Source organism: Trematomus bernacchii, unplaced genomic scaffold (genome assembly GCF_902827165.1).
Source record: "Trematomus bernacchii unplaced genomic scaffold, fTreBer1.1, whole genome shotgun sequence".
NCBI classification, from domain to species: Eukaryota; Metazoa; Chordata; class Actinopteri; order Perciformes; family Nototheniidae; genus Trematomus; species Trematomus bernacchii.
In genome coordinates this window covers 1,583,483-1,598,076 of record NW_022987851.1, presented here as the reverse complement: position 1 = coordinate 1,598,076, position 14,594 = coordinate 1,583,483, and the positions used below count along the sequence as shown (strand labels likewise).

The following is a 14,594-nucleotide window of genomic DNA, read 5'->3' as shown; positions in this document are numbered from 1 at the left end:
ACAATCTACTGATAAAGAATTAGGGCCTGTGATCAGCCCTTAATCCCTCTTCTGAGCAAACAGGCAGACAGTGAGGCTTGAGAGGTAAGCCCCTTGCATTAACACAGTCTCTTTTTAAACATTTTCAGGGTTCTGTTCTGCTCTGTTAACGAATCAAATCCCTTTAAAAATGTACAACCACTACTCTTAGGTAAGATGTCACAATGCTTGGATTGTCCATTGATTTACTGGAGAGCTGTGTGTGTGACAGCAATACAACAAGTGTGGGACAACATGGATGTTAAGTTGGACTAATTTAGAGTTGTGCAAAACACCCTTTTTTTTGGTTTGTTTTGAAATAAATTGGAATCCTCAAAAGCATGCAATATTTTTTGTTGCAGAAATATGTTTATAGGGTAGCTGTTGCTCAGGGGGTAAAATGGGCAACACCACCCAATGAGAGGGTCAGTGCTTCCATCCCCAGTCAATATGTTGAACCCCTCAAAGCGCTTTACATTATCCATTCCGTAACATGCCACTGGCTCAAGGTAACTAACATTCTCACACATACAACTTGGGGTTGCCTAAGGAGACATCGACATGTTAGGGATGGGATAGAATCTTCTCAAAGAATTACTGACAAAAAAGGCTGAATTTGACATTTTGGCCTCAGAAGAGGCAACACAATCACTTTTAAAAACACGCCATAATTACTATGAATTCGGAGATAAACTGAGCAAAATACTCGCCCACCAAATTCGACAATCCTCTTCCTCTCAGCACATCACTCAAATTAATACTGCTGATGGAATATCTATTAATCCTCAAACCATTAATGACCAATTCAAGGACTTTTATAGTTCATTATATACTTCTGAGGGCTCATCTGATGAGACACAATATGACAACTTCTTTAGGTCCCTAAACATCCCCTCCATTGATCCTGAAATATCATCTGGGTTAGATGAACCCTTCACAGTTAATGAATTAAAAGCTGCTCTAATGTTGATGCAGAGTGGGAAGTGTCCGGGCCCTGATGGCTTCCCTGCTGAATTTTTAAAAATAAATGAACCCCTCTATTGCTAAACATGTTTAATGAATCGTTTCAATCTGGCACACTTCCCCCTACGCTACGTCAGGCTACTGTTTCTCTTATACTGAAAAAGGACAAGGATCCTCTTCTTTGTGGTAATTTCCACCCCTATATCTTTGCTTTGTGCTGACGTCAAGCTTTTAGCTAAGGTGCTAGCAAAACGTTTAGAATCTGTTCCGACTACTATTATCTCCACAGATCAAACAGGGTTTGTTAAAGACAGACACTCTTTTCACAATGTCAGACGGTTATTTGACATATTATATTCACCCTCTTCTCCTGATTCCCCGGAAATTATTATTTCAATGGACGCTGAGAAAGCTTTTGACCGGGTAGAATGGCCTTATTTATTTCACACATTGAGAAGATTTGGATTTGGCGACACATTTATTTCATGGATTAGGCTTCTCTATACATCCCCCCTAGCTTGCGTCCGCACAAATAATGATTATTCTGATTATTTTCCCCTCAAACGTGGAACTCGGCAGGGTTGTCCACTTTCTCCTCTTTTGTTTGCCATTGCCATTGAGCCGCTGGCGGTGTCCCTCAAGTCCAGTCAGATGCAGGGCATCTCAAGGGGGGGAGTTGAGCATAAACTTTCCTTGTATGCTGACGACCTTCTGCTATTCATCTCGGACACAGACAAATCTATTCCTCCAGTATCGGCTGTGCTGAGGGAGTTTGGGCAGATTTCGGGTTATAAGTAAAGATTTTAACAAAAGTGAACTGCTTCCCCATTAACGCTTCAGCTACAGCCTACCCCCTTTAAAAGTTACCGTTTAAGACATCTCTGGCAAGTTTTAAATATCTGGGCGTTTGCGTGACCAAGAGCTTCTCAGATGTGTTTAGGTGCAATTTCTCCACTCTGTTGGTTCGACTGACTCAAGACCTCCAACGTCGGTCTCTCCTACCTCTATCTCTGGCTGGCAGAATAAATTACATTAAAATGAATGTGCTCCCCACATTTCTATATCTTTTTCAGTGTATACCAGTTTTCATTCCGAGACATTTCTTCCATTCACTTGATCGCTCAATTTCTCAGTTTATATGGAACAAGAAAACACCCAGAATTCGAAAAAACATTCTTCAAAAAACCAAGGAAATGGGTGGCTTAGCATTGCCTAACTTTTTATTTTACTATTGGGCCTCGAACATTCAAACTTTATTGTCCTGTCGTTGTATTAACAAACAACCTCCACCGTGGCTGCAGATTGAGGATGCCTCATGTGGCTCTTCTTCTCTGTTGTCCCTCTTGTGCCTCCCTCTGGCGTTACCATCCTCAACATACTCCAAAAATATTGTAGTTAACCTGTTTAGCCCTGAGCCTGTTTTTCAGGTCTCAGGCTCAAAAATGACATTCCCAGAACAAATGACCATATCTTCCCTTCTAAAAGGGTTACATTAATAATCTTTTTTCTCAAAGTAATGATAAACCTGTGAGTTGGATGTAGAAAAGTCAGAACAATATAGATGTTTTTTATTTTAAAAAAAATTCAGATTTTACATAGTAAAAAACTGTAAATTATAGTGTCCGTCCAAAAATTATTTTTTACTTATAGTGAAAAATACCCTTGGATGATGGTAAGGTAGACTAAAAGCTTTAGGAATCCAAAGTACAACATATAATAAGTACCCTGTATCAAGATTGATGCAAAACAAGTGACATTTGACCTTTTTAGAGAGGTTTAGCCAAAAAAACTCCACCTCTGAGTTGATTTGGGTGGAAATGTTTTTTTTTCCATATCTCTGGCCCCCCTTTGTCGATTTTGATGGTTGACACCTCTTTCTGACCGTTAGAGCCAATAGAATAGAAGTGGGATTCCCTCACACACACACGTTGTAAAACAAAAAGGTGGGGGCTTTGCGCATGTAGTTTTGCATGAGAGTGAAGCTATCTCTCGCTCTGACATCTAGAAACGGAAAAGCAGTCTCAATGCTCATGGATGATCAGAAATCATTTCAAAGGGACAGAGACACATTGGATTAACCTATGGATGAACTTCAGCAGCGTTTTTATCGTTTTAATGCCATTGAAGACCACTTTGGAGAGACTACAGAGACAAGGTAATCATGTTAGCATTTTTAGCTACCGAGCGCCACATGTTTTGATGTCTGTTTTTGTTTATAAAGTCGCGATTTCGTATAATTCAGTGATAATGAGGGTACCCTTCGATTCTGTGTCACCTCACGATGTGAAACGATGTCATGGATGTGCAGAAAAGATAAATAATAACGTTTTGTGAGTGAATTTCGGTGCAGTAATCTGTTAGCATTTTTCGCTCGTTGCTAATTCAGAGGCTCAGCGTTAGCATTGTGGGTTTTATTTTGAAAAAAAAATTAAAACGATCAGTTAGATGAGTTTCTTCCCGTTACATGGATATAAAACATTCATAGTTTATTAAATGAACATGCCCTCAGACACTGTTTCCTGCAAGATGTTGCGGGAGGGCGTCGGTACCGGGGTTTCTCGGGCTTAACAGGTTAAAAACTGTCTCAAGATCTGAACTCAACTTAAACGGCACTTTGGGTTCCAGGGAATACCTCTACTGTCCCCTGTGCATTCCAATCCGCTGTTCACTCCCTCTATCACTGATGCTGCCTTTTCAATATGGGAGATCAATGGGATTGTGTCTGTAAAACAACTTTACATTGATGGAACATTTGCATCTTTTGATCAGCTAGCCCGTAAATTCAATCTACCTAAGTCCCACTTCTTTAGATATTCACAAGTCCGAGATTTTATTCGTAATCGTTTTCCAAGTTTCCCCGCTATTCCTCCTTCTACCTGGGTTGACACTCTCTGGGTTAAGTATTAACCCTAACCTCAAGGGTACAATTTCAAAGCTATACAATACTCTTTTCACATGCCACCCTCTGCCCTCTGATAACTTTCGCACTAATTGGTCAGAGGACCTCAATATAGAGATAGGGACTGAGGTTTGGCAGTCTATTTTGAAACGTGTCCACACATCATCCATTTGTGCCCGCCACGGGGTTTTACAATGTAAAGTGGTCCACAGAGTGCACTGGTCCAAAACTAAACTAGCTCACATCTAGCCTGGCACTGATCCTAACTGTGATAAATGTCACCTAGGACCAGCTAATCTTGCCCACATGTTTTGGACTTGCCCCACCCTATCTCAGTTTTGGAAGTCTGTCTTTGACTCACTCTCAGCTATCACGTCTGTTACCATCCATCCCTCACCCCTAATTGGCCTGTTTGGTGTCTTGCCCGTTGATCATTTACTGCCATCCTATTTCGCTGAACTTGTAGCTTTCCTCACATTGCTGGCTAGGCGCGTTATTTTGATGCATTGGAAGTGTCCTCGTCCCCCCTCTCATACACATTGGATGTGAAATTGGAAAAAATTAAACACTATATTAGGGGCTCAGACTTCACAAAAATGTGGCTACCCTTCTTAGAACATGTTAAGTCCCTCCAGTTGGAGCCTGTCCCCATTGGCTGAGTCGCCCCCCTGTACCGCAACAGTTCACAGGAATGCTCACAAAATTACTTGCAGGTTTTTTAGTTTTTTTTGTTTTTTAAATGTTTTTTTTTTTTTTCATTATTACATTATTGTCTAATTGTAACTGATTTATTGTTTCTTGTGGTTGTTTTGTTAGCAATCGCAGGGTAAATGTAATGCATTGTATTGCTGCTGTCTTTGTGTATTGAAAATCTCAAAAATAAATCATATATAAAAAAAGGGATGGGATAGAACCCAGAACCTTCGATTGAAAAACGACCGCACTACGCGTTTAAGTGTCCGGACACGTAACCCTAAATCACTCCCGTAAACTAATCTAAGGTATTGATGGATTGAAGCAAAGTTGCTTTGGATAAAAGTGTCAGCTAAAATAAAGTGTAAAAAGAAATCAAAGAAAAGTTGATTTTCTAATAAAAGTCAGGGCTTTGGTTGGGACGGACAAATAAATGCAGCCCTTCAAATGTAGACAAAGGTGCTGCCAGTAACTACTTCTGTTAAAGAATGGCATGGCATCAAGTTATTCATTCCATCAAATAGTTTTGTTGTGGGGCGTAATAAACATTGCAAGATCGGTCTTTACAAGTTGCTTTCTTAATGAGCTAATACATGAAATAAAAAAAATAAAGTTACATTTACTGATTTTCCATCCGGGTCACTCATCACTGTAATTCCTTGGACACTGTTGTCAGAACAGACAAACAAGGACTCAATTCTTGAGGAAAAAAACTCACCCCATCTCCAAGCCACCCACCTACATAACTACATGACTTGTGTGTTACCACATCGCGTGGGCTGCCGATGACTCCACACTGCTGAGGTGTCTGGGGTGTTAGTGGGTGTCTGGCAAGGGGGTGGCTGGGGTGAATCTTTTTCGGCCAAGCTTTCCACAGGAGTCACGGTCATTGGCGTACATATTTAGTTTTGACCGTGTAAAGCCCTGTGTCCACATAGCGTCTTTTTGTGGCAGAAAGGCACTGGATCACCTTCTTACAGCGATCTATTTGGGCTACTTCATATTTGTTTGACATTGTTTTTTCACCATGAACACCAGCCTAAAGATTCTTCCTCTCATACTTTGTATAAACATGTTAGTTAGTTAAAAGCGCTCAGTCTGACAGCCATAGAGCAAACGATGATCTGCGTACGTTAATTACGTCTTATGTTAGGGTGCATGTGGTGATGGTTTCAATACATGTTTTTTAAGTAAATTCTTGGACCTTCTGCCTCTGCTAGCATAAACAGGACAGAATAGTTCTGACTAAATTTGAAATCTGAAAACATAACTGAGGTCCCAACAAACCTAGCTTTGACACACAAGGGTAGACATTAGGATCACTCTTAAAAATATTCACAAACATTACAATGTTTACACTTACTCCAACTTCAAATAGTGAAAGACGCACGACACAGAGCCGTGCAGAGTGGCTGTTGTAAATCACATCAGAGCAGGCTGTGATTGCTAATTACTACATTGGTTTGGAGACACAACTCAATCCATGCTCAACGTGTGGCTATAAACGTGTGGCCGAGGGGAGCTGCTTGTGTGCGGGAATTCCCCTTGTGTTCAACATGTGCGTGTGGGTACGGGGTTTTTCGGCAACGGCCTGGTTTCTTTCACACATCAGTAGAATGGAGAGAGAGAGTTATTACACCGTGGAGAGCTGGCTTCACGGCACAGCTGCCTCAATGGTCAGCCTCTGCAGGCCAGGCTATTCATTAGACCGTCCTGTTACTAAACCAGGGATATGGTTAAGGGGACAGTTCTGTGTGGGGAGACATTCGGTCTTGATACATCTGCCATCAATTTGATTGGTATTCAGAAAACTTCCATATTCATAATATTTGCAAGGCTACACAAAATAGAGCTCTCATTATTTGGGAAAATGTAATATTTTATACTTCTACATTGTACTATTTACTTCAATTCACTTATTCAAAATCTATTGGAGTTTACCAGAGAACTCCAAGTTACTTTGCCTGTTAAATCCTTCTCAAATATGCATATGTTTACGTAAATGTGACAATTGAACTGTCGCTCTTATTCTGACTTAAAATGGCTTTTATATAAACTTTACTGCTTTTTGCACATCTGATTTGATGCATTTTGTTGTCTCTGTACTATGTACAATGACCATTATATAGAATTGTATGTAATTTTATTTGGGCAGACGTAGCTCAGGCTGTAGGGACTTGGCTTAGGAACCCAAAGGGTCGCTGGTTCAAGTCCTGATCGGACCAAAATAATATGGAGTGTGGACTGGCAACGGGAGAGGCGGACAAACTGGCAGCCTGTTTGCTCCGACTTCTCTCAATATAACAGAATATAACATGTACTTATTTATGTATATGTATTCAGACCTACTGTGTATAGGTCCTTTGTGTGTGTATAGTACTGTGTGTAATAACAACTGAGTCAACTGAATTTACAAGGGTCTTCTTCTTGTAAAAATATTTCAACCCTCTTAAATAAGATAATTGAAAATTGTGACTCAATAATAAATATTTTTAATTTTGAAACTGCACTTGATCCAACTGAGTATGACTACAAACAAAGAGAGAATAAAGGGGTAGGTGACTTGCACGGTTGCTGGATCAATCACTCCATCTAGTGCCAGTCCTACTCAAAAGTAATGCACACGTTGTTGGACAATAACTCTGCCATCAAAACATGAGTGTATTTTGACCTTGGCATCGTACCTAATAATCAAGTCAAGGATCGTTAAAGACGGGTGAAGAGGACGAGATGTGAAAGAAAACAAGCGCACACATATTGCAGCCGTTAAAGAGAGCGCTTCGCCACTGCACTTCATCTGCTTCCCTCTAATTAAACCACTAGGAATAGATCCACAGATCCACCGAAGTGCCGCATAGCGCCAGCCGCCACACCAAGAGCTGGCGGCCTCCAGTCCGCCCTCTGTAGAGCTTCCAACACACAGAAGCCACTGGGGTTTTATACATAACTCTTCCCGGCCAGAGCTCCAGGGCTTTCCAGGCGCAGTTTGAGTCATATCATTGTTTCCTGCTAAGTCTATCTTTCTTGTTTCTGCCATGTTTTGCTTGACCACTGTAAAAGCAACTTCCCCAAACTTCTTGGAAAGATTTCACTAGGAGCCAGACCAATGAACCCGTCGCTCAGGATTTGGGCTCGGATCAAATCAAGAGGCCTCTAATTATGGGACAATCGCAAGCTGGCAGCTCAGAGATGAAAATGAATAGAAGAATAAATACTGATTGAAGAAGTCCTGCCATTTGAAGAGTGAAAAGAGTAGCCTTTCCTAATCTTATTACACGCCAAAAATACATATAAATTCAGGGGAAATGTTGTGTTTTTTGGCTTCATTTTTGGTTCTGTTTTCAGTAGTTATGTAGCCGTTTAGATTTAGCTCAGTACAATGAGTCAGAAAGATGATAAGTGTATAGAGTTTTAAGTTTAAGTTGCCTTGTAGAAAGGGTCATGGGGGAACTGTCAGCTTTAACAAGTACATGGAAACTAACTGCCACATGTGCGATCTTAAAAGTACACTTCTGTTGACAACTAGCTTGGACATAAAGGAAAAAAAGTTGAAGAAAAGACAGCAATATTTCTGGGAACATTTAATGAAAGCTGACTTAAGACACTTCCAAAACCTGGCATAGCATAGTGACTAGAAAAATTGATGAATTGGAAGCTCATATCTCTCATTAAAAACCTCAACTACAGCAAAAGTTAGAAACTAAAAGGGGACACACTGGACCCCAATGGCAACCACATAAAGAAAGGACAAGGACCTACAGATTCAAATATTGCTGATTCCAAACACACACATTAAGCAAGTTACTAATGCATGTTACGCCTCTGCTTAACTCAACACTTTTGGTAATAGGTGCTTTTTTTTTTTTGCCGGATTCTCAGCTGATCAGTGTAACGATGCTGCATGAAACTGCCATGACATCATCTTCGACGGCACACTCCCTAAATACTTTCACCGACAATTAAACAGCCTTTTTAAATGGACTAAACCTAACCCTAGTTTTGTGGTTACATATTCATATTGTGGACAAAATTGCAGTTGCTATTGATGCTGGCCTTGCAACCAGAAAAGACAGAGTCATGTTCAGTAGAGCTTGTAATACCATATAGAGCAGTGGTTCTCAACTGGTGGGTCGCGACCCAAAAGTGGGTCGCGAACCCGTTTCGAGTGGGTCCCGGATGTGTGAGTGAAGAAAAAAAAGTTGAAATAAAAATTTGGAATTTTCTTTTTTTTTTTTTTGGGAAAAAAGTCAAACTTTTATTTTGAAGGCCCGATTCTCTAACGCTGTGCATGCAGTAGGCGTTGGACTGGAAGTACCGGAGACCATAAACGGTTTTGAAAACTTCTGTCACGTAGTGATCATCTTCTCAATAAAACATCTTTGCTGATGTTTTTTCGAGTCTTCTGGCCAATCAGAATCAAGATTGTTGCCGGAAGTCCCCACGGAGAATAACTTTGCGGTAGAACTCTTCTTTATACATCCATGGGTACAACTTCAGATAGAAATGAACACATGATGAAATATGACCCCCGGTTTGATGACTGACAGGTCACAGAACAATGGGAGCTATCTACCCTTACCCACAATTTAAAGTAATTCACACAGACTATCTCCTCTTTGCTCTTCTCTCTGTGTGGAGCAGCAAGTTCAGCTGTCGGAACAAAGTGAAAAACAAACAATGGCATACAATATTATTAACATGTCGGGTAGTAATAGATTTAGTTATTTTCTTCTCAGAGTGTACCAGAATGCGTAGTTTATGTTAGTATTTCTAAAAATCTCCTGGGGGGAGAAACCCCCCAGACCCCCCTTCTGGGGTTGGGTGTTCAGCATGTGTGCCTTTTTATATAGTTCAGCTTTGATTCCAAAATCTCATTAAACCTTTTTTTAAATCATACTTTAGTTCTGTGAAGGGATATAAGGGATATATTCACTGTACTAAACTTTAATTAATATTGTATGCTGAAAAGCGTATATATTACAGCATGATTTTTTGTTGAATAGATTTGAGTGCTTCAAAATGTTGGGTCGCGATGTATTGACCAAGTAAAAAGTGGGTCCCGAGGCCTGACCAGTTGAGAACCACTGATATAGAGAACATGTGTAAATACACTAACTCACTGATAAAAGATTGGAATCAAGAATGATTTACTTAAAATGTTTAATAATTGTATGCTGTTTTGATGGTTTCTACTGGCACTGTTTTCTTTTTAAATGTTTCCTACGACTTTTTGGTTTAAATTTTTTTTGCACGTTTCTTCTTTTTTTATATATATATGTTTTAAGTGCCTTTATTTTAGTGACAGCTATGAAAGGTTGAGTGGCACATTCCACAGCTGTTCATATCACAACCAGTTTTTTAAATGTTTAGCACTAGGTTTTTTCTTTTTTATTAAGCAATGTTTGGCTTTTTTGTAGATATCATGTTTACTTCCTGCTGAAAGGACTACCATGTCCTGTCTTCATTTGTCTGCAGTATCATCCTGTTCCTTTTCATAAAGAGCTGCAGAGTTTAGCCATAAGTCTCGAAGGATTTTTGGGGCTTGGAGGTCAAGGAGTGAGAGCCATCTCTCATCAGCTCCATTATTAACAGCACATACACACACAGAGCACAGAGCATAAAATACATGAACACACAAACACGCACGCACACGCACACACACGCACAAAAGCATACACACCAAAGGAGTAACAGGAACATTCACAAGCTCATTTATAGTTTTACAAGATAGCTTTTATTAAGGGAAATGTCAGAGTAAAATACTATGAGAGGTGAGTCTAAAATGTAAACATTAAAGCTGCCTTCAGACACTGATTCATGAACTTGTAGATTCCAAAGGCATAAAGTAAAAAAAAAAAAAGTCATCTTACTTGTGTGTTGTGCTGAATTAAGAAACCTAACCTTAAAGAGTCCCTATTAGGCTTTTTGGGGTTTACCCTTTCCTGTGGTGTGTTATATATGTTTTTGTGTGCATGTAAATGGTCTACAAAGGCAAAAAATCTAAAAGTTCCTCTTCCACACTCTCCCCCCGTTCCTGAAACGCCTCCATTAGACTCCTTTGTTTACTTCCGTAACATAGTGACATAACTATGTAAAAGTGCCACTTCTATTGGCTAGCGCTCCAACACATTGTATGTGATATGCTAAGAGAGCGGACATCTCTAAGCGGTTGACCAATCACAACAGAGCCGGCCAGCTAACCAATCAGAGCAGACTGGGCTCTGGTTTCAGACGGAGGGTGAACAAAAATTAAGCACTGTAAAACATGTAAACATGTCACAGTAGATGCACTAAGTACAAATAGGAACCTGAACATGATCAAAGGGCCCCTTTAAGGTTTGTGCAAAGGGATACGTTTGGGAAACTCAGGCTAAATGCATGTTCATTGTGAATAATAGAGTATGAATACACCCAGATGAATACATGTGTGTGAGTTGGCTAGTTCAGGACCACTTAGGAGACTAGATAAAGACTCATGTGAATCAAGCACACATCATTTTACACTTGAATGGAAGCGTAATTCCTCTCCTGCCTCCTCTAAACTTGTAAAGAGTCCTTACTCAGAAATAAATGTGTGCGCGTGTGTGAGTGTGTCTTACCGCTGGGGTTGAATTGCATGCAGGATATGGGTTTGTCATGAGCTGGGAAGTGAGCCACCACTCCCTCTCCGTCCGACTCCTCACTCACCAAGACCTGAAGTAAATACACACACACGCAAAAACACACTGAAACTCTTTTTCAAACAATAAGAACATTCAACCCAAAATGGGACTTTCCCCTACCCAAGGATTTATCTTCACATTTTAGTTTATTCTGATATCACCACCACACTCAGCAGTGTTCTTTGACATCACCCTTTGGTGAAATAGCGGAAAGTTAAACTCCTTTCTGAATGAGTCATTGCCCTCTTGTGGATAGAAAATAATTAGCATATTACCTTTGTAAGAAACAAAGGCAAGACAAATACGCACTTTTTCCAAATATTTTTCTTTGTGCTGCATGAAAGGAATTAGGAATCATCAAAAGCTGAGCTATTTTTTTGATTATTAATGCTTCATTAAGAGGCTGTACTAAAACCAGTGTGAACCGGGTAAAACAGAGACAAGAGTTTGTACAAATTCGATTTTCTCATGTGTTTAAATAGGAAACTGGACCAAACAAGAATGAGCCTCTTTAGGGCTTGATCTCAGACAAGCAAGCAAGATAAAAAAGGAAGTAAGAAAGAAAGGAAGAAAGAACAGGACACTTTTATAACAATTCAGGTAGACAATAGTGTTCTGTGAGGGAGTCCTGCTGGAGATCTTTGAAACAAGAGGGTCCACCAGAGAAACATTACGAATCGGAGAGTGTTTGTGCCTGTTTCAGCAATTTCTCACTGAACTGAGTTTTGTTCTTGTTCTGTGCTGGTGCTAATTTGGTTGAACCAACTGCAAACCAGTTTGATTTTCCACAAAACAACCTGTGTATGAATTGATTACAGCCGACAGCTGGTATATTAAAAAAACTGAAAAATGGCTTATATATACAGATTATATATTATATTATATTATATATAAGCAGGGTGGTATGTTGCTGTTCAAAAAGGCCAATGACAGAAAACAGGTGGTGATTAAAAGTATGGTGAAAAATAATGATTATGTCGTACATATGCCTGGTTAATGTCTCATGATGTTTCTATATATGTGTGTGTGGATGCGTTTTGACCTCTTTGCGTTCTCTGTGCTACTGCTACTGTAACACTTTCTACTCTTTGAGGTACTCTCCATGAACTATTATTTGTCAGTCTAATCTTGCCCTAGCCTCGTACGTGAGCCTCCGACATACTCTTGGTTCTTGGTGTTGGCATAAAAGATAGTTGGGGCCCCGAGTTGAACCAATTTCAGGGGACGGTGAACCAGGGCTACTGAAGTGGAAATGCACATTTTTTTTCTCGCAATTGGCTACTGTAACAACTTTCTACTCTTTGCAGTACTCGCCATGACATTTGATCTGTTAGGCTAACCTTGCCCAAGCCTTGGACGTGAGCTTCCGACATACGCTGCTCTTGGTTCTTGGTGTTGGCCAAGAAGATAGTTTAGGCCGGAGTTGATCTAATTTGTGGGGCTGATAACCAGGGCTACTCAAGTGGAAGCACAAAAAAAAAATCAGAACCGGCCCTGGAACCACCTTCATTGAAAACGGGTTATGATTCTGCTGTTACAAAAGTGGCATTTTAAAGCCTGAAAGACATGAGAATAGCCTGGACTGCCACACTGACAGCAAACAATCTCTATTATATTCCTGCCTTTTACCATTTCTCCAACTATCACACCCCAACCCCAATCTTCATTCACTCTCCATTGCCAGCCCACCCTCTGATTCCTCTCCCTCTACTGTACATTTCTCTTCCGCTTGAAGCTTTTCCCTCCGTGCTAGCCAGGCCCAGTCAGTGTTTATGGCCAGTGTACGGTTACAGTGTGTCGGCTGCTGACAAAGTGCAGGCCTGCTTCTGAAGGCTTAGGTTCAGCTTATAAGACAACACACTCCATGACTACAGCGGGGCCACAGTCGATGTGTAAGAGAGAAGGAATAAGCAGTAAATGTGTGTGTGGTGACCACATCACTGACAAACTGTACTGTGTATGCTTACACACCTCATTAAAACATGACAGCTACTGCAGTGTGATTAATCACGGTAAAGTGGATACAAGCTTTTAGCATGTCTTTAGATGTCAAAACGAGATCCTGTTAAAGGTAACTGGACTGGTTCTAACCATAACATGGGTTGGATCTATATTTTAGTGTGTAAACTTTCTGTATCCTGGTATATGTACCTCGTTGGGTCTGTGCAGAAGGATGTTTAAGGGCCATACATCCAAATGGAGCTAATGCAGCTTACCACTTTGCAAAAAAAATTGAGAAATAACCAGCATCAACCAATCTGAGAAAAATGTGTCATTAAATATTTGATACTTTTATCAAACATTATGCCGAGAGAAAATACTTTTTTAATAAAAAAAAAAAATAGTATTAAGTTTATATTATAACTATTATGTTCTTAAAATGTTGGTAGCTTTTTGCCAAATTGGTCAAATGTCAATGGCATTAATATATAATGTTAATCCAAAGAGTTGAACATTTTGATTTCAAAGAACAAATTAAAAGACTGGACCCTGTATATAACATCCTTTTAGGTAATTTAACCCTCCTCTATTCACTACTTGCAATTTTGAGGTGAAAAGTATATATACAGACCAACAGAGTGTTTACATGCAGCAAATATAAGTCACGCCTTTCATCAAGTTGTGCGGGTTTAGGTGAATGGACCCATTCACCTAAACCTAAGGGTCCAAGCCACAAAAAAAAGCCAAACCTTGGATTTCCTGTTTCAAATAAACCCGCAGCGGCCAAAGTCATGTTTACCTGGGTCACACATTACAACATCCAAGAGGCAAATAGCCAATACGAAATTGGTGCCAATTTAGTTTTGGTTATGTGTGTGTTAGTTCCGGAAAAAAACGGAAACCAACAAAAAAAATGTCAGTTTAATATAATATAAACATTTGTGTTTTATACTCTAAACCTCTGTTACAATTCTTCACACATTTTGAATGAAAAGATTGTAATTTAAAGATTTGTTTTGCATTTTTCTTTTTGGAATATGGTCAAAATAACATTGAATAATGCACAGAACCCAAGATAATTTTCATTTTTTAAACAACAGTAATTTGTTACTCAGGATTGGTTTAGAAATCAATATATTACAATCATAGCTTTTGTTTATGTTATGTGTGTTTTGGTGTATCTTTATCTATATGTATATGTATATGAATCATCAATACTGGCTAATCTGTCTTCTTAACACAGATTTTGTTTGAATATGTTCTCTTAAGGTGTTTCTAAAATATGGTTCATAAGACTGGGACAGATGTCAGGTCACAGTCCTGGACCTTTGAACACCAAAATCTAAACACCTGGTCCATGATTCTAAGTTGATGTCTGTGCGGAATATTGACAAATTCCCTGAAGGCGTTCCTGAAAT

The 14,594-nt window shown here is 39.7% G+C and overlaps 1 protein-coding gene across 2 annotated transcripts in view; it reads right to left on the bottom strand.

Annotated features, from left to right (window-relative positions):
• Positions 1–14,594, bottom strand: part of bcas3 (BCAS3 microtubule associated cell migration factor) — a 325,389-nt gene that overhangs the window by 271,994 nt on the left and 38,801 nt on the right. For both annotated transcript variants that reach the window (XM_034113221.1, XM_034113222.1), the window contains exon 13: positions 11,173–11,266. In XM_034113221.1, the coding sequence (XP_033969112.1) occupies positions 11,173–11,266 (94 nt within the window). The remainder of the gene's footprint in view (positions 1–11,172; positions 11,267–14,594) is intronic.